The 22,780-nt window shown below is 47.5% G+C and overlaps 3 protein-coding genes across 4 annotated transcripts; 2 read left to right on the top strand and 1 right to left on the bottom strand.

Annotated features, from left to right (window-relative positions):
* The first annotated feature begins 14 nt into the window (after positions 1-14).
* USP30 (ubiquitin specific peptidase 30) lies at positions 15-14,265 on the top strand. The gene is made up of 13 exons (XM_021544683.3): positions 15-160; positions 423-532; positions 1,545-1,727; positions 2,809-2,912; positions 3,851-3,949; positions 4,648-4,690; positions 4,944-5,038; positions 6,124-6,183; positions 7,176-7,262; positions 7,740-7,820; positions 8,569-8,788; positions 9,384-9,507; positions 10,809-14,265. The coding sequence occupies exons 1-13, from the start codon at positions 108-110 to the stop codon at positions 11,044-11,046; spliced, it is 1,497 nt and encodes a 498-aa protein (XP_021400358.2). The 5' UTR covers positions 15-107; the 3' UTR covers positions 11,047-14,265.
* A 78-nt stretch (positions 14,266-14,343) lies between these two features.
* Positions 14,344-17,883, bottom strand: ALKBH2 (alkB homolog 2, alpha-ketoglutarate dependent dioxygenase). Its single transcript, XM_021544684.3, has 3 exons — positions 17,554-17,883; positions 16,323-16,521; positions 14,344-15,828 (listed from the first exon to the last, which is right to left on the bottom strand). Exons 1-3 carry the CDS (start codon positions 17,768-17,770, stop codon positions 15,465-15,467), a joined length of 780 nt encoding a protein of 259 aa, XP_021400359.3. The 5' UTR covers positions 17,771-17,883; the 3' UTR covers positions 14,344-15,464.
* Positions 17,884-17,902: 19 nt separating this feature from the next.
* On the top strand, positions 17,903-22,633 carry UNG (uracil DNA glycosylase). 2 transcript variants are annotated; one of them, XM_085593221.1, is made up of 7 exons: positions 17,903-18,106; positions 18,721-18,918; positions 18,993-19,088; positions 19,837-19,934; positions 20,286-20,374; positions 20,690-20,868; positions 21,360-22,633. In XM_085593221.1, exons 1-7 carry the CDS (start codon positions 18,017-18,019, stop codon positions 21,498-21,500), a joined length of 891 nt encoding a protein of 296 aa, XP_085449347.1. In that variant the 5' UTR covers positions 17,903-18,016; the 3' UTR covers positions 21,501-22,633. The 2 variants fall into 2 exon arrangements, with proteins under 2 accessions (XP_085449347.1, XP_021400229.3); XM_021544554.3 differs by lacking the exon at positions 17,903-18,106 and having other exon boundaries at positions 18,545-18,918.
* Positions 22,634-22,780: the final 147 nt, after the last annotated feature.

The raw sequence follows: 22,780 nt of genomic DNA, 5'->3' as shown, positions 1-22,780 counted from the left end.
ACCGGGCACGGCCCCGTTACCCCGCCCCGGTGCCGCCCCCGGTGCCGCCCGCTCTCCGCCATAACCGCCGCGCCACTTCCGGGCCCCGCCGCCGCCGTGCCCCGGCCATGCTGGCGGCCGGGCCGGTGCGGCGGCTGCTGCGGGCCGGGGAGGGCGCCAGGTCCGAGGGGAGGTGCCGGGGAGGGGGCGGCGGTGACCGGAGAGCGGCCGGGGTGGAGCGGGAGCGGGCGGGCTCTGAGGGGAGGGCTGGGCTCCGGTTGGTCAGGGCGAGCCTTGGGCTCCCTTTCTTCCCTCACCTTCTTCCCCCCTTCCTCCCTTTCCCCGTTTGCTTGGCCGCTTCTGCGGCTTCCCGCAGCCCCTGCTCCCGGCTGGTTTTTTTTCCCCCGCAGCTCCTGACGCGCTTCCCGCTTTTCCCGTGGCAGGCACCGAGCCATGCGGAGCTGGGGGGTGCTGGGGGGCGCGGCGGCGGCGCTGGCGGCCGGCATTTACGTCCTGTGGGGCCCCATCGGCGGCAGGAAGCGGCGGCGGAGAGGTACCGGAGGGGCCGGGGCTGCCAGCGCCGGGAACGGCCCCGGCACGGCTGTTTTATCCCGCTCTGACAGCTGCCAGCGGCACGGCTGGGAGGAATTTCTCCCTAGCACAATTCTCCAGGGTTGTCTCTGCATCCCTGGGAGGCTGGGTTGGACAGGGCTTGGAACCTTGTGGAAGGTTCAAAATTCATATTTTAATGCTCTTCGCAAATATTAAATTCAATACTATACGTGTTATTGAAGGTTATTTTGTAATACAGTATTAATCCTTTATAAGTAGCGTGTTAAATATCGCTGTAGGTTACAACGTAATGTTAAAATAGAAACTCGGCGATGTAAGATATTTTTTTACTAGCTCAGGAAAAGGGATAAGATAATTAAGAAACTTTTCACACAGAGATAACAGGAAATCTAAAGAGTTACAACTTCCTCATCAGAAAAGACAAACATTCTTCCACCTTCTCTCCGCCTTTATGGAACCACCAGGATTAGGGGGAAGAAGTTGACAAAAACAAAATTATTAATTTGCAAGGAATTTATGCATCACGTATGAGATACATGGATATGCAACAGGCTGTTGCTTTTAAGGGTTATTCCTTTGTTCCCAAAGCATGTTTTTTGGCAGCTCAGTGCCCAAAAACATCCAGATGTCCAAAATTCTTTGCTTTTTATTGCCTTGTAGTGTCCTAATCCTCATTGTCCACATTTTTATTACTCTAATTTTATTACCATTTTTAATAACTGTTTTGTTACTAATAAACTTTTAAGACTTTAAAAACCAAGTAATTGGTGTTTTTCACACCTGCCCACAGCGGGTGGGGTTGGATGGATCACCAAGATCCCTCCCAAGCCATTCTGGGGGTTCTGCGAACGCCCAAAAATCAACTGAAACAGCATAAACTGAACGCAGAACCCCACTTAAATCCGTTTTTCTCTCACGACGCAGCACTCCTATTGAAAACCAGGGATGTTTGCCCTGGGTTTTGTGGTGGAAACTTGCAATTCTCTTTGCAGGGCTGGTGCCAGGCCTCCTGAACCTGGGCAACACGTGTTTCATGAACTCCCTGCTGCAGGGCTTGTCCTCCTGCCCCTCGTTCATCAGGTGGCTGGAGGAGTTCACAGCCCAGTACAGGACAGAGCAGAAGGCCCAGGAGCACCAGCAGCTCCTCTCCGTGACGCTGCTGCAGCTCCTCAGAGGTACCCAGGCCTTTTCCTCTTGCAAGGAGAAAATGTTTAAAGAGAATTGTTATTTTCAGGCTCTTTTCCCAAACACAGAAGCTCGTGGTGGGGGGGTTTGTATTTCCTATTTTATTTCTCTGATTTTCAGGTTAATTGAAATGACTTGGCCAAAGCTCAACCACCTTTCACTTCTTTCCATAGAACTCAAGAAATCTAGATTTCTATTTAAAAATTATTAGCAAATAACTTAAGCTTTTGTTTTTTTCCCCAAGCTTACTATTTTCCCAAAAACCCGTGCCTATTCAACCTCGCTTTGCAAAGTTTCAGATCTTAAAAATTAAATCTGAAAAAATAAAAAATATATATTTGAAAAGAAAATATTATTAAAAAAGATAAAATATAAAAATGTTATACAAATACATTATAAAGCGAACAATATTATTTTATATCATAAATTTATATAATAAATTATTTCACTACATTTACTTATTTCATATATCAAATTTATCATTATAAGTAAATATATTTTCTGTATTTAATATATTAATATATTATATTTATTATGAAGAATAAACTATAAATTTATATAATATATTATATAAAATACAAAATATTATAAGATAAATATATAAATAGTAAATATTATAAAATTAATATTATAGCTTTATATAATAAATTCATAGAACAAATAAATTAATAATGAATGAATTTATACAATGATGTTATATAAAATATAAAAAATATATATTAGAAAAATATATATTATATAAAATATATATATTATGTATAATATTATATACAATATTATAATATACCATAGTATATAATATATATAATTATATATATAAAAATATATATTAAATATTATAAAATATTAAAGATTTTAAGCTCAAGGTGATGAATTTTTGGGCTAAATCCATCTCTGACACCCTGAAATGACCCCTGGCTTCCCTCACAGGGTTATTTTTAAAGGAAAGTTCTGCTTGGGACGTTCCTGTGGAAGTGGTGTGAGGCTGCTGGTGCTGTAACCCCATAAAACACTGATTTTTTTTTTACCCAATTTTGCCTCCTCCTGACACTCCTGCATTCCCTTCTGCAGCTTTGTCCTGCCAGGAGGTGACAGAGGACGATGTCCTGGATGCCAGCTGCCTGCTGGAGGTGCTGAGGATGAACAGGTGGCAGATCTCCTCCTTTGAGGAGCAGGTGAGTGCAGGAATTTGGGAAAATCCCCCAGAGCTGGGGCTGCCAGGCCTCAATCCTGCTCCCAAAAAGTGATGGGAAACACCCACAGCTTGGGAATGGGGCTTGCAGTGGGCTGGATCTTCCTCAGGGAATTCCAGACCTTCTCACTGCCAGCAGGGCCAGGAATGTTAAAGCAGAACAGATCTCTGATTTCCCTATGGATAATGGATCTGTTCCCATCTTTTCAGAATTCCTAACTATTTGCAATTCTTGTCAGCATTTCCAGTGCACTCCATCAGTTATCCCACTCCTAAAATATATTCCTGCTTTCCAAGGCTAGATTTCAATTATGCTTCCCTCAAAATCTAGGAAAACAGGGATTTGGGGATTCATCTGGGGGTATTTTTTCCTCCCAAGTGCTTTAGGTTTTTTTGTGAGTTTATGTGGTCCAGAATGGCTTGAGTACCTTGTGCTTCTAGGAAGCTTTTGGGGATGACAAAATAGATGCAATATAAACAAAAAAAAAATAATAATAACAATATTATTTTAATAGTTTTTGTTACTATTATTCTAATAATTATATAGATGATTACATATAATGATTATATATAATTATATCTAATAATATACAATTAATATAAAATATAGTATGTATTATATATAAATTCATAAATATATATAATATATATAAATACATATATAAATATATATTTAATATAGTTATTTAGATACTTAATTTTCATTATAATTTATATTTAGTATGTACTTCCATGTGATATATTTATATGTAATATTATGTATTATATTATCTATATTATATCTTTTATATGTGCTGAAATATAAATATAACTATAAATATAAATCCAGGCTGTGAGCTGTAATTTTCCCTTCATTTCCTGTGGAATTCCAGCCCTCCTGGGGTGGTTTTTGTATCTCTTTGTTTCTGACTGCATTTCCAGGATGCCCATGAGCTGTTCCATGTCCTGACCTCTTCCCTGGAGGACGAACGGGATCGGCAGCCCCGTGTGACCCATTTGTTTGATGTGCAATCCCTGGAGGTGATCCCACTTACTTCCTTATCAGAAATTCCTACAATCTGCCCAGATCTCCGAGTAGAAAGTGTACATTTAGGATATTTTGATTCTCTTCCCAAAGGTGTTCTTCAATCCTTTGATAGGGACTCATCAATAAGTCAAATTTAAAGAATTCTCAGGTTTTCGGAAGCCAATGTCTTGGAATATCCAGTGTTCTTGCTTTCCTGAAGGTTTTTGCATCCCTAAATCCATGGGATGCGGGGATTTAAGTTAGTCCCTCCAAGATTTTACTCTGATCTGTAGTTCCCACCTATAAAAAGGGATGAAAACTGCAAAAAGGGCATTTCTGGAAGAGTTTTATGGAGGTAAAATTGATCTTATCCTCCAGCTTACTGATAAACTTGATGCAGATGAAAAATACCTGGTTTTGCCTAAAATATAGAACAAAAAAAAAAAATACAAAATCTCCTCTTTTAATGTTCTGAGGCAGAGAGTCCTGCAGATTAAGGATTCCTTTTACAAGCAATTGTCAATTATAAATTTGTTTTGTATCAGGTTTTTTTTGTTCTTACAAATATAAAGAGCCATAATTTTTCTAATTAGCAAGAAAAGCCAACTAGGGATGAAATAGGAGCACATTTAATACTTTACATATTAAAATTCTAAAGCTTTTCTATGTTGCTGAGGTGGGGTTAATGAAATGTTTTTATCTCCCTCTGTAGCAACCAGAAATAATCCAAAAGCAAATAAGCTGCAGGACAAGAGGTAGGATTTTATCCCTTCTGGATATCCTGAATATTCATAGGGTAGTTTTGTTTATTAAAGGGATAATATTAATTAATGTTTGTACTGAACTGCAATAGAAATCAAAATTACAAATAAATCTCCATTGATTATTAATCACTGAGACAAAAATGTACTTTGGAGGCATTAATTTTGGAACTGCAGGGCAAAATGTGGGATTGGAGTGATAGAAGTGGATGAATAGAAAAATCCAAGGACAATTTTTGTGTTGCAGGATCTCTTCCCCCTATGTCCAACCACTGGAAAACTCAGCACCCTTTCCATGGAAGGCTGACCAGCAACATGGTCTGCAAACACTGTGAGCACCAGGTATGGAAATAGATAATATTTTATATTGTTATTAATGTCTGTGTCATGTGAAAAAGGATTTCCAGCACTCAGAGTGCTTCCTGGAACCATCATCCCTTGGGCATGAACAAGGATTTATCCCAAAATAGACTAAAAAAAAAATCCACGTGATGCACTTTGTGGGGGTAACAGCTGCCTCATCAGCCAGAATAATGGATGTTTTATTCTATTATTGAATTTAACAATTAATTAATTAATTAATAATATTACCTGAAAATCCACTCACCTGGGTGAGTTTAGGACTCGCTGCTCATTCAGCACATTTTGCAAAGCCACTTAAAGTCCAGTTATCCCAAGTAAGGAGATGAAGATAACCTGGATAATGGAAAAAAATACAGAAAATAAACCTCATTTATAGCCCAAACCAAGAGAACATTTGCATTTTATTTCCCAAAACCTTGCAAACAAATTGGAGTGAGCAGGGAGAGGCCAAACAGAATATTCCTGATGCTCTCTGGCACAACTGGGAAACTGAGGGGTTTGGATCCTGTTCCACCAGGGAATTATGGACAGCACAGGGCACAGGCTCAACTTAGGAACGTTGGGTTGGAATTTTTGGGGACTGATGGTGCCTTTAAGGCTGCTCAGAGCAGAGGCTACACAGGGTTTTGAAGAATAAAGTAGATATTTATTAAAAATGCCTTCACAAGCCTTGAAAAGCCTGGCCGTGGCTCCACTCAAGATGGTCACGAGCTTTCACACTTTTATAAATTTTGGTCCATTTCCATATTGGGGTTAATTATCCAATTACAGCTTCAGGTTATGAAGTCACATCCTCCCAGTTTGCTCTCCTCAATTTACACTTTTTGGGCCTTTTAGGCCTTTTTGTTGTTTACACTTTTTGGGCCTGAAGCTGCAACGGTGTCCTTGGTTCTTGGGCTGGAAAAGGATTGTTTTGGCTGACTTAACATGAGGAGAGCTTGCTGCTAACACTTTATATGAAGTTCAGAGTTACATACTAATGCAGTACAGAATGTGGAAAGTATAAAAGCTCAAACTGAAGGCATCACTGAAATAAATGCTGGCTCTGGAATGTTCTCTTGCAGAGCCCTGTGAGGTTCGACACCTTCGACAGCCTCTCCCTGAGCATTCCAGCAGCTGTGTGGGTATGTATCCCACTGCTCCTGATCCATCCTGCCCTTCCCAGGCCTTCCTCAGGGGCACAGGACATTCAGAGCTACTTCAGGACTTGATCTTCCTGCTCTTTTTAAATCCTGTGCTGCTGCAGTACCTTCTCCCTAATGGGTGGTGCCAGGTTCTGATGAGCCCAACAAGCAGAACTTGGTGATGCCACCAGAACTTTGTTTCTCCTGGTGGAAGATTTGGTCTTTTCTGTGGAATTTGAAGAGCCCAGATCATATCCCCAAGGGCTGCTTCCCATCCTGTGAGCTGGCAGCTCACACCTTACCCCATCCAGGCTTTTCCAGGGGGGTGATTTCAGCTGGGAATTGTTTCCATTTCCTTCTGGCTCTGAACAACTTCAAATGACAAAACACTGTGGATTTTTAGGGCAACATCTGCAGGATATTTTTTGCATTGTAAGAATTTGTTACTTCATGTCTGGTATTGATTTATTTCCACAACTTATGGAAATTGTGATTCCTGATTTGCAGAGTGCCCTCCTGGACAGCCAGGATTGGGATTTGGACACATCTTCTGCTCTTTGTGTTTTGTTTTATCCAATCCTTGGCAGGGTAGGATATGAAGAAGGGCAGCAAGGAGGCCTGCATTCCATTAAAAGCTGTATTTCTCCTATGGAGAGGGCCAGAGAGTATAAAGTGACCTCTGAAGTGCTGGAATGAGAGATAAATTGGAACAGGACAGGAGTCTGTGGTTTAAAACCCCACTGAAGGACTCACACAGGGAATCACTGCTGCTGTTATCAAAAGGCTGCAAAGTTTTCCATGCTTAATCCAGGCTAAAGGAGAATCCCCACAGTTCCATGATCACCCAGAACCATTTAGTCAGTTCTTTCATTAAATAAATCAGCAGTTCTGTAGTTTTCCTATGGAAGGAATCATTAAAAATCCTTCCCCAAAATCCAGCGGAATGCACCCTAAAATTCCTGTGAATAAATCTGGCTTTTCTTGGCACTCAGGGTCGTCCCATGACACTGGACCATTGCCTCCATCACTTCATCTCCTCAGAGTCTGTGAAGGATGTTGTGTGTGACAACTGCACCAAAGTAGGTCCCTTTGATTCTTGTCACTTCAGTTCCTGTCACCTCCCTGCTCAGTTTTGAGCCTGCTGACACAATCCTGGCTTCATTTTCCGTCTCTTTTTTTTCTTCAGGACTTGGGGAAAGCCTCTGGGATTTCAGATATTTAACAAGCAGTTCTTACCTCACAGAATATTTGAGGCTTTACTTACTACTGCTGTTACAAAAATCTACAAATATTTTATTTTGTAGTTGCCAGGCATCATCAGGGGTAATTTTTTTGCTTTGGTATTGTTTAAAAATCAGCAGAAGAGGCAAATGAGTGTAGTTCTGAGTGAATGGAGTTCTCTAAATGCTCATTTCATCTTGATTTTGGTTTAGAATTTTGACCCTTTAGGAATTCTGAAGAGCATTCCTAGGTATGATTAATGCACTGAGCATAAACCAGACAATGAATTGCTCCTGTCTGCAGGTGCCTTCATTTTTTTTCCCTTTTCATTCCAGATCCAGGCAGAAGGAATTCTGAATGGACAGAGCATAGAAAACCAGAGAACAACGTTTGTTAAGCAATTAAAGTTAGGAAAGGTGAGGCAAAAAAAAACCCCTCCAAATCTCCTAAATCCTGTCACAGTAACTTCTCTCTTGGAGCTGGTTGTGTCCATTTTCTGCTATTAGACCACAAATGTTTTACTTTTCAAAGTAAACTCCCCTGGCAAATATTTGTGGGCATTGAGGCTTCAACTGAGCAAAAAGTCAAACACTAAACACTTACAGGATATGAATATTCTGTTATTTAGAACACTTAAATGTGAGTTTAGCTCAGTATAATTTCTTAAGATTTTACATGAATTCGTCAATGAGCAAATTGATTTATATTCACAGGGTTTGTAGCATCTTTAGCAATTCCTCATTTCAGAGAAATTAAAATATCCTGACTATAGCTGGTGAGTAAACATCAGGTGTGATTTCTATGAGAAAACTATTTTTTTTTTGCTCTGTAATCGTGTCATGCAGAGGCCAGCAGGGCACTGGAGTGTAACTAGGAGCCTCAGGTGCTAATAATAATAATAATAGTAATAATGTACTTCTTGCTACAGCAATGATTTTGAATTTCTGCTCTTTATAACACTTAATGTTTTTTGTTTTCCCCTGTGCAAAGCCATTAATTTTTGGGGATTAGGAGATAACAGGAATCTCACAAGAATTACTGTCGCATTTTAAGGACACTGTTGCCACTGAGTTTATACAGAGATAAGGAAAATACATTTCCTTATTCCCTGGATTTACCACCTGTTTATTTCCATGAAAAATGTGGATTTTTCCTTTGCTGAAGCTGCCCCAGTGTTTATGCATCCACCTGCAAAGGCTGAGCTGGTCCAGCCAAGGCACTCCCCTGAAGAGACACGAGCACGTCCAGTTCAACGAGTTCCTGGTCATGGACATCTACAAATATCGGGTTCCTGGTCCCAAATCCTGCCAGGAGCAGCTCAGCCAGAAAAACTCTGAGGAGACAACCCCTGGAATGAAGGATGGGAGAGCAGGGAAACCTTCAGGTAACTCCTTTGCCAATAAAATGGTTCAGCTCTTTCTGCAGGGGATCAAAAGCTTTCTGCAGGATCAAGCCACGAGCAGCATCTTGATGTGGGGCTTTGCAAACAGGACAGAAATCCCTTTGCCATTCCCAAATTTGAATCCAAGTTCAAATTTGAAAAAATGAAAAAAAACCATTCCCAAAACTGAACCCAAGTTCAGTTTGGAAAATTAATTGTGATCCTTCTAAATATATATATTAAAAAAAAAAATATGTCCAAAGGAGTGTTGAATTTTGGATATCCCAGGGTTTTTATTGTTGGATGTCTTCCAAGGCTTCAGGACAAGCAGAGAGGGAATGATGGATTCTTCAAAAACAGTTGGAAAATCCAGCTGTAGGAGGTCTGTCCTTAGGCAGCTCAATGTTCCTTTAGTTGAGATTTTGAACATATGGCAATTTCCATATTTGTCATGTAGAATGAATTTGAATAAATAATCAATTGCCTTTGGATATGAAAATCAATAAAATACCTTCATATTCCATAATGAGGAGCAGGGATTCTGTTCTTAGGCAACAGCATTCAAGTTAAATTCCTGAATTTTTCCTTCCTCTGGCAGATGCAGAGCAACCAGCTGGTACCAAACCTCTCTTCATGAATGGTGCCTCCTCTTCCTCCTCCTCCTCTCCCTCATTTTTGATGTCCCCAGGAACTTTCCCACTTACTTCATTCCCTGAGTGTAGGTAAGTTAGAAATTTGTACCCTCTCTTAATTTCCGTACTTCACATTGTCTCCCTTTCTTCTGCCCTTGTCCTGAGGCTGCCCAGTCACAAAGATCACAATGTGATCTTTGTTCCAGCTCCTATGCTTCTCTCTTGGGTGACTTTTAGTCCTGGGAAAGGGAGTAGGGCAAGTTGCAAGCAAAACTCAAAATCTCCTTCCTCTGGTTCATGAACAGCCATCATCTCACTGCTGTTTGTTTCCTCTAGCCCTTCTTTTCCTTAATTTTCAAATGGTTGTAAGAAATCCATAGATTTATTTTTTTTTTCTCAGACATTTTTGATTTCAGTTGCACCTGCCATGATTCCACTTGATAAATCACCCTTGGGGGCTTCTGCTGGTAATCCTTTGCCCATAGAATTCCAGAATAATTTGGTTGGTAGGGAACTTAGGGACCATCCAGTGCAGTCCCCTTCCCATGGGCAGGGACACCTTCCACTATCCCAGGTTGTTCCAAACCCCATCCAGCCTGTCCTTGAGTACTTCCAGGGATGGAGCAGGAGGTTTGAATCTCATAATCCCAGAATGGTTTGGGTTGAAAGGAGACTTGGAGATGCCATGGGCAGGGACACCTTCCACTGTCCCATGTTGCTCCAAACCCATCCAACCTGGCCTTGAGTAGTTCCAGAGATGGAGCAGGAGGTTTGAATCCCATAATCCCAGAATGGTTTGGGTTGAATCCCAGAATGGTTTGGGTTGAAAGGAGACTTGGAGATGCCATGGGCAGGGACATGTTCCACTATCCCAGGTCGCTCCAAACCCCATCCAGCCTGTCCTTGAGTACTTCCAGGGATGGAGCGGGTTTGAATCCCATAATCCCAGAGTGGTTTGGGTTGAAAGGAGACTTGGAGATGCCATGGGCAGGGACACCTTCCACTGTCCCATGTTGCTCCAAACCCATCCAACCTGGCCTTGAGTAGTTCCAGAGATGGAGCAGGAGGTTTGAATCCCATAATCCCAGAATGGTTTGGGTTGAAAGGAGACTTGGAGATGCCATGGGCAGGGACATGTTCCACTATCCCAGGTCGCTCCAAACCCCATGCAACCTGGCCTTGGACACCTCTGGGGATGGAGCAGCAGGAAAAAGCAGTTTGGGTTGGAAGGGGACTTGGAGATCATCCCATCCCATGGGCAGGGACACCTTCCACTAGCGCAGGGAGGGAGCAGCTGCTCAAGGAGCCAGGCCCTTGCTCCAGCAGGAGCTGTGGCTGCAGTGGGGTGTGTGTGTGTGTGTGTGTGGCCAGGCTGACCCGTGTCCCCACAGGGCCCCGCTGTACCTGTACCGCCTGATGGCCGTGGTGGTGCACCACGGGGACATGCACTCGGGACACTTCGTCACCTTCCGGCGCGCGCCGGGCGCCCGCGGCAGCCAGTGGCTCTGGATCTCGGACGAGTCGGTGCGCAGGGCCAGCCTGCACGAGGTGCTGGCTGCCAGCGCCTACCTGCTGTTCTACGAGCGCGTGCATGGCCGGGCCCAGCCCCAGAGCCCGGCCCAGAGCTGAGCCAGCAGTGCTGGGATGGCCCCAGCCCTCGGGACCGTCCCAGCCCTCGGGACCGTCCCAGCCCTCGGGGCCGTCCCAGCCTCGGGACCGTCCCAGCCTCGGGGTCATCCCAGCCCTCGGGGTCGTCCCAGCCCTCGGGACCGTCCCAGCCCTCGGGACCGTCCCAGCCCTTGGGACCGTCCCAGCCCTCGGGACCGTCCCAGCCCTCGGGGCCGTCCCAGCCTCGGGACCGTCCCAGCCTCGGGGTCATCCCAGCCCTCGGGGTCGTCCCAGCCCTTGGGACCGTCCCAGCCCTCGGGACCGTCCCAGCCCTTGGGACCGTCCCAGCCCTCGGGGTCGTCCCAGCCCTCGGGGTCGTCCCAGCCCTCGGGGTCGTCCCAGCTCTGGGGTCGTCCCAGCCCTCGGGGTCGTCCCAGCCCTCGGGACCGTCCCAGCCCTCGGGGTCATCCCAGCCCTTGGGGTCATCCCAGCCCTCGGGACCGTCCCAGCCCTCAGGGTCATCCCAGCCCTTGGGATCGTCCCAGCCTCGGGGTAATCCCAGCCCTGGGACCATCCCAGCCCTCGGGATCATCCCAGCCCTCAGATGGAGCCTCCGTTATGCAAAGCTCCCCCTCTCCAGGCTCCCTTCCCTGTGGTGGGAGCAGCTGGGAGTTGTGGTTTGTACCCAAATCCTGCTGTTCCAGTGCTGTGCAGCCCCGGGTGTGTGTTGAGAAGTGTTTCTCTGCCTTGTCCCAAGGCTCTGTTCCGTGTCCTGCCACCGCACTTTTCCCAGGGAGATGCTTTATCCCACATGTTTCACTTCCCAAGGGAGAGCCCTGGAAAGGGTTGAGGTCAAGCTGCTGTTGAAGAGCCCCTCCCTGTCCGAGTCCCTCCCTTGGCACCTCTCCCTTATGCACCAGCCCCTCCAGATTCCCTTCCCTGTGGCAATGGCTGGGAATTGTGTTTTGTACCAAAATTCCCAGAGCTGTTCCCAAGTCCAGCCCCACGCGTGTGTTGAGCAGCCTTTGTCAGGCAGGGATTTGATCCCAAGGCTCTGTTGCCAGCATTTCCCAGCGGGGAGCCCTGGGAGGGGGCGATGGGAAGCTGCTGTTGGCAATGATTTAAGACACAAAGTGCCTTGAGCTTCCCTCAACAGCTGCATTGCCACTGGCCCAGCCCTCTGCATGCCCACTGCGTCCTGGGAATGCCTCACACCCACGGATGAACTCCTGCCATCCCATTCCTCCTGACCCATCAAGGCATCTCCACTAACTGCCCCCATCCAAAAAATTTCCCTGCTCACACGATTTTCCTCCTACTTCACTTCTTTATAATATATAAAGTCCTGCTCCTGATTTAAATTGCTTTATCCAGGAGATAATTTTGTATCTATTAAGAGCTGAAACCTTAATTTATTGCTCCATACCTTTGGAATCTAGCTGGAATCAGCACATGGGAGTGTTTGTTAGTGCTCAGTGTTGTCATTTCCTTCAGCACTGTTGAATCCAGTTGTTTTGTAGCATCAACTACAACTTTTAATGCTGTGATTTCCAAGCTGCTGTAACTGTTCTAGACTTGTCCTTCCCATTTTATTGCTGGAATCTGCTATTCCCAGCATTGGGATCCACGCTCCTGGCTTGCAGCTCAGCTGTAGAGCAGCCCCTGGCCTTGTTAAACGGAATATAAACAACAGGGCCAGGACTGGTGGGCACTTTCTGGTCTCATGAAGAAATCTGGGAATCCTGCATTAGCCCCAGGCTGTCCTGTAAATAGAAATAAGGGGAATTGTGCTGCTTTGGATTGTTTAATGTGCAAAAAAAAAAAAAAAAAAAAAAAAAAACCCAAAGCACAGAGGGAGAAGCAGAAAAAAATCCTCCTTTAAAAACCTGCTTTTAAATGACCAGGAATAAAATATGTAGGTTGTTTTTAGCTCTTTTCTGTCCTTGTAAGCTTGGAGGAGAAAAATCCCTCATCAGACAAGCTTTTTTTCAGTGTGAAGTTTTCAAATAACAACGTCTTAAATAGTTTTTTTAGGGCAACTTTGTACCTCATGAATTCATAGTGCTGCCCAAAGCTTGGGGGTGTTCACACTTCCTCAGGAGAGGCTCCAAACCAGCCAAAGCAGGAGTGGTAAAATGGGTGGATATGCAAAATTATTTACATAACTCATCATTCCAGAGTCTGGAGCACAATTCCTGGCCCAGGTAATGCTCATAGTACATAAATATTGATAAATCTACTGCTGGACTGGGACCTGGTTCCTGGCTGTGCTGCATGAGCAGTAGCTTGGTTTTAACTTGTTTTAATTTACAAAAAAAACCAAGAATCTAAACAAAAAAGCCTTGAAGGATGCTAAATGCCAAAAATTTGCTCTGGCCACTGAAGGGAGAAGGATTCAGCCCTCCCTACTGGGAGCCATCTAAAACCATCACCCCAACATCTCCCTCCAGCAGATCTGCCCCTGCACCTCAGAACTGAAACCATTTCCAGTGCCAGCAGTGGCTGTCCTGCATTCTCCAGGCTCAATGCTCTGCTTGGGGGTTTTTCCTGGATTTGGGGGTTCAGCTGAGCAGCCCCTTGGCTTAGTGGTGCTGGAGGGAGGGGCAGAGGACACGCAGATGGACTGAAATCTGAAGTCAGGCAGCTGGGACCAGCAGGTTTCCTCTTGCCAAGAGCTGTTTCCCTGGGCTGTGGATTGACTCTGGATCTCCCTCAAGGGCTATCAAGGTGGGGGTTGAGCTTTTTTCTGGCTTTGCTGGGTGGGGAGGAGTAAATGGGCTTGGCTTAACCCTCAGGTGAGGAAGGGAGCAAAGCCCAGCACCTCAGTCCTGGCCCTGAGCTCTGCCAGATCCTGCCACCCCCTGTGAGCTGGGGATCTGTGCAGGGCTTTGGGAGCTCATCCTCTCCTCTGGAGGTCACTGGGATCTGTTTTCCAGCCTCTGGAATTTGTTCAGGTGTTTGGGAACCAACCCTCCTCCCCTCTGCAGGTCCCAGGGCTCTGGTGTTTGCCAGCCAAGCCTCCCTTTGGAGGTCGCTGGGATCTGCCTTTCCAGAAGTCACAGAACTCTGTTTTTTCCAGCCAAACCTCCCCTCTGGAGGTGCCTGGGATCTGTTTTCCAGCCAAACCTCCCTTCTGGGAGGGCTCTATGCAGCCACAAGGCTCAAATGCTGGTAGTCGTCCCTCCCAAGCTGCCGTGGTGGAGAAGATATTAATAAATTGTAAAGAATTAAGAGCTCCAAGATGACATTTCTGTGTTTGGATTATTCTTGTCTTATTTTGTGTGTTAATTTAAAAATGCCCAAGTCCAAGCACTGCACTGCTGTTTGAAGTTGCTTTATTTTCCACTTCAGGGTATTTTTGTAACTGTACAGTAGCAATAAAAGAACAAACTTGGTAGAAAAATCAGTGTGGGAATGTCTTAAACACCAAGCTGGGAGCCAAAGGGGTTAAAACAACAGTTCACAAGGATAAGAAGGATTTTCTGCAGGAGCTCTTCAGGCTCCACAGAGCGTGGCAGAGAATGGGAAGTACCAATTCCCAACTCTCTTCACAGGCTTTAATTCCACAGGAATAATGACCCACCACTGAAGGCCAGAGCCCAGCACTAATTCCAATGCCTGGAGCCAGGTTAGACAGGATGTGCTGGTTCCCATTCTCACCCTGAACTTGCCATTCCTTGATGGTTCAAGATCTCTTGGAGACTGGACAGAATTCCCTCATTTTCAGCAGGATTCCCTGTGGGTGTGGGAGGTGGTGGCTTTCAGGCAGTCAGGATAGGATCCCTAGGGACAATTATTTAGGAAAATACACTCTCAGAGTGAGAGCCTTCCAATGGAAATGGGACAACCCAGTTCTTCCCCATAAGGGCATTTTTTGCTGCTTGGTTTTTGTACAAAGGACCTGAGAGAGGAAAAATCTTGTGCTGCCTCCTTCAGGAGCAAAGGAATTCAAGACTCAGGAGTGAAACACTCATCCAGCCCCACCCTGTCCTCACACCTCAGCACTCCCCTTCTCCATGTCAGGTTCACTTTGCTTTATTTTAATTAAAAAACCCCCAAGCAAACCAGAGTTTATTGACAGAAAGAGCCACCTGTAGAATATCAGCTTTACACCATCACAGCCTGTGGCTCACAGTGTTTATTTATAATAAACTGCTGCCTCCAGGCCATGGAGCATTTTCATCTTCTTGGAACACTGCTTAGATAAAGATCAGCTGAGAACATTCTTCCCGAGCAAAACAAGGGGAGCAATCAGCAAAAACAGGGATCAGCAGCACCACAGCAACATTTCCCAGAGGAAAAAACCTTTGAGATCTGCACTCACAGGCTTCAGCAGCAAAATTACCCAATTCTGTCCATGAGATCCTCCAGCGGGGAGGTAAATCCAGAATTCACCTGCTGGAAGAGGTGAATCCACGCTTCCAGCATGAACTAAAACTTCACTTTTCAGAGCCCAAAGACCCCTGTGGCTGAACATTTCCCTGCTTAGCCGTGGGCAGGACGTTCCTGAAGGTGAGGTTGACCCTGGGGGCCAGCACCCTCCTGCGCGGGGGCAGGCTGTGGTACCAGTGCACGTTGGTGGGATGCTTCATGAGCAGCAGGCTGCCGTGGGCCAGCGGCAGGGAGATCCTCCCGGGGCCGCCCGGCCCGGCCCGGCCCGGCACGGCCCCGCCCCGCCGCTCCCGCCGCCGGAACACGAAATCCCGGCAGGCTCCGAACGACACCGAGGCGATGGGGCTGAAGGGAGCCAGCTCCTTCTCGTCGTCCCGGTGCTCCCCGATGTGGTCCAGGCCATCTTTGTACCTGTTAATTGATTAACTCTGTTCATTACCTCTGTTAATCCCTGCCTGTGGGATTAAGCCTTTTTCTGACTTTAAATATTTTGTCTTATAGACTTATGTTACAGTAAGCTTTTTTAGCTAATTATAGTAAAAAACCTTGAAGTACTGTATTCTAAACTTCTTGTTTGCCTTTGTAACTTTTTTTTGTATATTTTAAACTCTGAAATTCTAAACTTTCTTTTACTTAGTTTAAACCGTAAATCCACATTCTTCCTTCTAGCACTTAAATTTGGAAGCCTTTTCTAAGGTCTTAAATCAAACCCTGTGTTTAATGCTAAGCTTTAGCTTACAGGCCTGAAGTCTTGAGGGTTCCCTGCATTTCAGATTCCAACACACACGTTTGGGTTTGGTTTTTTTTGTTTCATTTAAAAGAAAAGCTGCTTGGTGCAGCTGGGAAGGTTTGTTTTTTGGGTTTTTTTTTTTGTTTCATTTGAAAAGAAAAGGTGCTTGGTGTACCTGTTGATGAGGACGAAGTTGAAGGCGTGTCCCGTTTCTGAGGTGACGCGCTCCCGGATCCGGGTCAGCACCGGGATCCACGGCTTGGGGTGGAACGTGACCCCAGAGTAAGTGTAGGACAAGCCAGGGTCTCCATAGGTGACCTTCTTCCTGGGAATCTTGTGCCACGTGCCAAACACCTGCAGTTTTGTCATTTCATCTGTGGGAAGGACCAAACTGGGTTTGTATTGGCTCTGCACAGTCCAATAATCTCCTGGATTTGCAGCTTCTGGGAATCTCCAAGCAGGAATGAGGGTGCTCATGTCAACCCAAAAGCTGTCATCCCTGTTGCCAGGGTTTGTGTCCCAGCAAAGCTGGACTCTGTCTTGTCCTCCCCTATTGTAAATGCAGGTGAACCCAGTGGGGAGAAATGATGATGTCTGACTCTAGTTCAGAAGGCTGGATGATTTCTTTATTATAATTGTACTATAATACATTAATAGACTATTTAAATGAGATACTAAAACTACAAACCTACCTTTTCCAACTACTGTATCTACCTCACAACTCATGACCCTCTCTCCAGCCCCAGGTGGGTTGGATTGACCACCAGGCTCAAACAATCCTCACCAGAATCCAACCAAGCAATCACCCCAGGTAAACAATTCTCCAAACACATTCCACATGGGAAAAACAAGGAGCAGAAATAGAAATTGTTTTCTCTTTCTTTCTTCTGTGTTCCTCTATGAAAAAATCCTGAGAGGGAGAAGAATGTGCCTGGCACATTCCCCCTGCAAAGGGATGAACAGGACCAGCACCCCCATCACATTCCTCACACACTGCACCTACAAAAAATTCCAGTCACCACTCCACGATTATCCTTGACAAACACTTCCAGCTCAGCAAAACCAACCCTGCGGGGTCAGATCTGTGTTCTTGGCTTCTCAGGGCCGCGCTGTGGCTGCAGGAATCTCCCAGTAGCCGCCAGCTGTGCCCGGGCCCTGGGAACTGCTCTGGGCCCCACCTGGGTGGGCTGGGCAGGGAAATGCTTCACTGGGAAGGGTAAGGGGGATACGGAGGGGAATACAGCTGGATACAGAAAGGCTGAGGTCGGAAGGGACCAGTGGGGGTCATCCAGGCCATCCTCCGGCCCAAGCAGGGTCTCCCAAAGCACTGTCCGGGCCTTTTGGGAGGCCGCCGGAGCCTCCCAGGACAGCCCGTGCTCCGGCACGCTCCCAGGGCAGGAATATACCTTCGAAATACTCCACCTCCTTCTCCAGCTCCTGGAAGATCTCGTCCGCCTCGGCCTTGCCGAAGAGGATGCGGTAATCACAGCAGAGCCCCTCGGCGCGGATCTCCCGCGGCGGCGGCCGCTCCGGGCCGGGCTTCTCCAGCCGCGGCCTCTTCGCGCCGCTGCCGCCGCCATCCCCCGGCTGCCCGCGGGGCAGCCTCACCACGAACCCGTCCATGGCCGGACCCGGGACGGACACCCGGGATGGAAGCAGCGGGAGCCGCGATCCCGCGGGAAACGGGAGCGCGCGCGATGGCGGCGCGCGAAGCCCCGCCCCTTCTCCTGCTGGCCACACCCCCCAGCGCACGCGCGCGGTTTTGGCGCCAAATCCGAGTCCCGCCCCCCCCCGCCGTTCCGCGCCGCTGCCGCCCCTCACTCACCGCCCGCCGCCCTCCCGCGCTGCCTGCCCCGCTCCGCCATAGCCATGATCGGGCAGAGGACGCTGCACTCCTTCTTCAGCCCCGCGCCGGCCAAGAAGCGCGGCCGCTCCCCGGAGCCGGGCGGCGAATCTGAGGTAGCGAGCGGGGGGCTGAGGGAGCCCGCGGCTCCGGAGGAGGGGAGAGGGGAGGGAGGAGAGGGGTCTGGCGGCGGCCCGGGCGCGCCTGGCTCTGTGTGTGAGGGAAGGGGCCTGGGGGCGCTGGCGGCTTTTTCTGAGGGGAGTTTGGATGGGGGGGGGCACAATTTCCAAATTCCCGCGCGGCTCCACGCGTGGCTGCGCTGTCAATCAAGCGGCCACGCTCCGCTGCCGCCCAATGGGCACTGAGACCCTCCGTGACGTCACTGTTGCTAGGTGAAAACCTCCCCTCCGGCCGCGGCGAGCCAATGGGGAAAAGCGAACGATTTTCCCGCTGGCCAATAGCGAGGGGGCGTTTAAGCTCGCTGCTTCGGGCGGCCAATGGGGGCGAGTTTTGTGTTTTGCCGCGAAACCGCCGCGTGCGGCGGGGCCGCCCCTGGGGCGGGACCTGTCCCGCCATGGCCGGACCTTGTTCAGCCATGGCTGGTCCCGCCGCGACCGCGCTGCTCCTCCGCTCCGGGCCGCTCCTCCGCTCCGAGCCGGGCCCCCGCGCCGCGCTGCTCCCGCTGCCCTCCCGCATCCTCCGCAGCCACCCACCTGCCCGCCGCTTCCAGGTGAGCGCCGCCAAGAAGGCGAAGGAAGCCGGCGACCAAGCGAGCCAAGGTGCGCTGAGCGCGGAGCAGCAGGAGCGCATCCGCAGGAACAAGGAGGCGGCGCGGCAGCTGCTGGCGGAGCGCAACGTGCCCCCGGGCTTCGGCGACAGCTGGCGGCGGCAGCTGGCCGGGGAGTTCTCCAAGCCCTACTTCATGGAGGTGAGCAGCATTCCCCGATGCCCCCAGCCCCGAACGGCGGCTGAGCCCCCGCTGAGCCCCCGCTGCCCCCGCAGCTGATGGCGTTCGTGGCCGAGGAGAGGAAGCGCTACACGGTGTATCCGCCCCCCGAGCAGGTCTTCACCTGGACGCAGATGTGCGACATCTGGGATGTGAGTAGAGCCGCGGTGTGGGGGTCTCTGAGCTGCCCCGGGAGTTTAAAACGCTGAAGGTGCGGGGTGTGGGTGCACAGACACGTTCCTTTAGTGTTTGGTCCCTTAAACTTGGATCCCGTGGGATGTGGATGCTGTTGTTTGGCTCACTGAACTCATAAATCCAGCCTTCCCTTTCGTGTCTGATACCAAACCGTGATTTTATTGTTTTATTACCCTCACAAGCCGCAGAACTTCCTCTGATCCTTTTGATCTTTTTTTTCTGGTGTTGCCAGCTTAACCTAGTTCATAGTTTTTCGATCTTGTACATCTCTTGTTCTTTTAATTGATCAGTAAAGGACTATTATTAAAAGAAAATAAGGCAGCACAAGGTAATGTAGTTTTCAATAAAACCTGTCAAAAATATCACAGCACGTGTGGCATTGAGCTGAAATGGGGTGAAACCTACTTGGAAAATAACAAGGTGATTTTTTGTGACTGTGAAAATGTTGGTCTTCTGCTCTCAAATTATATTAGTTATATTCATTATTTTGGCAGCAAAGCCATAGGGATGTTAATCCTTAGTGTTAGGTGGGCTCTGTGCTTTTAGCAATGAGATATCTGGGATTTAACTTCAGTTTATTTGAGGGTTTGGTTTGTGGCAATTTTTGTCTCTATTTTAGGATAAAACTCATTTATAAGCCTTTTTTCCTCACTCTCTGGGGAAAATACAGACTACAAGTCAGTGCTAACCAAGGTCTGCTTTCAGGTAAAGGTTGTTATTTTGGGACAAGATCCATACCATGGACCTAAACAAGCTCACGGACTCTGTTTCAGTGTCCAGAAACCTGTTCCACCTCCCCCCAGGTATGAAAATTTACAAAATCCCTTCTGTTCTTTAATTATTTGCAGATCTGTGGTGCTCAGAGCTGGGAAAATTGATGTGAAGTGGTTAGCAACTGCTTAAATTTGAGTTGTGCATCACCTGGAAGGATAATTCTGTGTAGTTTTGATGATAATCTGGATGTAAATTTTCATTTCCAGTCTCATTAAAGCTTCCAGGCAGACACACAGAGTCCCTGCTGCCCTGTCTCTGCGAGTAGCTTTGTTATCTTAAATAATAAGATTAAAATCAATGCTCTTCTTGCCTGCTTAGAGCAATAAGTGGTGCTGCTTGCTCTTGTCCTATTAAAAGTCTTCTGCTGGTTTGGTTTACAGCTTGGAGAATATTTACAAGGAGCTCTCTGAGGACATTGAGGGCTTCACCCACCCTGGCCATGGGGACCTGACGGGCTGGGCCAAGCAAGGTGAGCTCAGAGGCACTCAGTGATGTGCCCCCTTTGGAGCAGGAAATAATCTTTATCCAAAAACCAGCCCAGTGGTTGGAAACAATCCACCTGTAGGAGAGAAAATCACTTCTGAGCGCCTTCAAATGAAAATTTGTTTCAACATTAAAAGAAGTTTGGATCCCAGAATGGTTTGGGTTGGGAAGGAGCTCAAGGCTTATCCAAGGGACACCTTCCACTATCCCAGGTTGCTCAGGGCTTCATCCAGCCCATCCTGGGGCAGCCCAGGGATGGATTAACCCTTGTTTCACCCTCTGGGTGTGCTCTGTTTGCCAGGAGTGCTCCTGCTCAACGCTGTGCTCACCGTTCGGGCTCACCAGGCCACGTCCCACAAGGAGAGGGGCTGGGAGCAGTTCACGGATGTCGTGGTGTCCTGGCTCAACAAGAACCTGCACGGGCTTGTCTTCATGCTCTGGGGAGCCTATGCCCAGAGGAAAGGCAGCTCCATCGACAGGGTACACCTCCTTCTCCTCAGCCCTTCCCTCTGCCTGGGTTTTCCCTCGGTTTGGTGGACACTAGAGGGCACTTCCCTTCCAGAATTGGGAATTTTCCCTGCCTGAACTCTGTCAGATTGAGTTCTGCTTCTGCTCCAGCTTAGCCTTTGCCAGAATTAAGCAAGAAAAGTGGAGCAAGTGTAAGCTCCTGTTGTCAGCAGTGTCTCTCAAGGACAGAGCTGTGTTTCTTAGTTAAGGGCTCATGAATCAATATGAAATCTGCTGGTGGCATGACAGCAGTTGGGAAATGCCAGGGAATTTATGTCCTTGCTTAGTGGGACAGAAGTCTTGGTCCTTGTGACTGGATCTTTGGGTCTCAGGCTGGTGCAGGAGGGGGTGTAAGGGGAGATCACACCTGCCCAGGAGCAGGAGGAATGGGGGTAAATGACCTGGGAGCCAGGAGCAGCCCAAACCCTGCAAATCTAACGAGTGGTTTCCTCTGCCGTTCCCAGAAGCGTCACCACGTCCTGCAGACGGTTCATCCCTCGCCCCTCTCTGTCAACAGAGGGTTTTTTGGCTGCCGGCACTTCTCCAAGACTAATGAATTCCTCAAGAAATCTGGGAAGAAGCCCATCGACTGGAAAGCACTCTGAGCTGGGGCTGAGGCTTGGGAGCAGCCCCTGGGCCAGGGCTTGGGGCATTTCTGAGAAACTCCTGCAGACCTGAGAATTGCTCTTCAGCTGTTGATCGATGACCACACTTTCAGAGATGGTTATATTTTGTTTTAAATGTTTATTTTTCAAGAGCATGTTGGAATGTTTGATGGACAGCTCTGCTGCTGGAACAGATCTTAGCCTGGTTTGAAGCCAAAAAAAAGACCCCAAACACCAGAGTTCTCTGTTAGTTTGTGCTCGTTGTGGCAATGGGAATTTATTTTCAGACTCGGGTGAAGGGATGTCAGTTCTTACTAAGCTGCTCGCCTTTTGTACATGTTCTGCTGCCTCCTTCCCACACAAATCCAGTTTGCCTATTTAGGAGGAATGGAGCAGTCTCCATGGGAGGAAAAGGCTTTTGGTTTTAGCTTTTTGCTACAGATTTATTACAAAAATGGCTTCTCAAGGCTGTAAAGAAAATTCAGGGTCAGGAGTGTTGCTTGGTGTATCCATGATCTCAAGATTTTGGGATAAATCCTCCCTTCAGCCACAGGGAGGCAGTGACCAAGATCCTTGGTAATGCTTTTGAATTTTTTGTCGGTATTTAGGAAAATCAAAAGTTTTTAGGTTCTTCCTGGGTGTGGAATCACCTGGATGACAGGTGAGCTGTGCTGACCAAGGACGTGGGGGTTCTTGCTGATGGCAGCAGCGAAGGTTTGTTCATTGACATCTCCCAGTTCATGGACTGATAGTTGCAAATTACTTCTGATCTTTTTAAGATCTTAAAAGAGGGAACTTTGTGCTTTGCCACCTTGGGAGCAAATTAAAGTTTCCACCTACTGTTGGCAATAACTGTTAGGACTTCCATAAGGAAGAGGTGTTGACTTCATACTCTTGGGTTTCCAGCCCATCTTTGACATTGTAATTCCTTTAATGGAAGTGAAGAGCCCTTTTTTTTTTTTTGAAATTATGCCAGTTTTTATAGAATATCCTTGTAACCCTTCCTCTGGTGTTCTCTCTGAGCTAACACTATCACCAGTGAGTTTACACTGTCTGTGGCCTTGTTGTAGATGGTGTTTGCTTGTTTTTTTCCCCCAGTGTGGATTTTTTTTTAATAAAAATTACTTTGTTTACATGCTCTTGCATTGGTATTTGAACGCAGGGAGGGAGGGGGGTGGAATGGGGAGTCCCTTTTCCCTCCAGGGAGCCAAACCCAGGAGCATGTCCTTGTCCTCGTCCCCGTGACCAGGCACAGGGCCAGGGCACCTTTGTCCCCCAAG

Source organism: Lonchura striata, chromosome 15, assembly GCF_050655825.1.
Source record: "Lonchura striata isolate lonStrDom1 chromosome 15, ASM5065582v1, whole genome shotgun sequence".
NCBI classification, from domain to species: Eukaryota; Metazoa; Chordata; class Aves; order Passeriformes; family Estrildidae; genus Lonchura; species Lonchura striata.
The sequence above is the reverse complement of the archived record's forward strand: the minus strand, read 5'-3'. Positions and strand labels throughout refer to the sequence as shown.

Excerpts from the sequence above, each read along its gene's own strand:
- USP30 (XM_021544683.3), top strand. The coding sequence starts at position 108 with ATGCTGGCGGCCGGGCCGGTGCGGCGGCTGCTGCGGGCCGGGGAGGGC. Across the intron at positions 2,913-3,850 it reads TCTCCTCCTTTGAGGAGCAG|GATGCCCATGAGCTGTTCCA; the intron begins GTGAGTGCAGGA and ends CTGCATTTCCAG. Across the intron at positions 4,691-4,943 it reads AATAAGCTGCAGGACAAGAG|GATCTCTTCCCCCTATGTCC; the intron begins GTAGGATTTTAT and ends TTTGTGTTGCAG.
- ALKBH2 (XM_021544684.3), bottom strand. The coding sequence starts at position 17,770 with ATGGACGGGTTCGTGGTGAGGCTGCCCCGCGGGCAGCCGGGGGATGGC. Across the intron at positions 16,522-17,553 it reads GGAGGTGGAGTATTTCGAAG|ATGAAATGACAAAACTGCAG; the intron begins GTATATTCCTGC and ends TCCTTCCCACAG. Across the intron at positions 15,829-16,322 it reads AACTTCGTCCTCATCAACAG|GTACAAAGATGGCCTGGACC; the intron begins GTACACCAAGCA and ends ATCAATTAACAG.
- UNG (XM_021544554.3), top strand. The coding sequence starts at position 18,565 with ATGGCCGGACCTTGTTCAGCCATGGCTGGTCCCGCCGCGACCGCGCTG. Across the intron at positions 19,089-19,836 it reads AGATGTGCGACATCTGGGAT|GTAAAGGTTGTTATTTTGGG; the intron begins GTGAGTAGAGCC and ends GTCTGCTTTCAG. Across the intron at positions 20,869-21,359 it reads AAGGCAGCTCCATCGACAGG|AAGCGTCACCACGTCCTGCA; the intron begins GTACACCTCCTT and ends TGCCGTTCCCAG.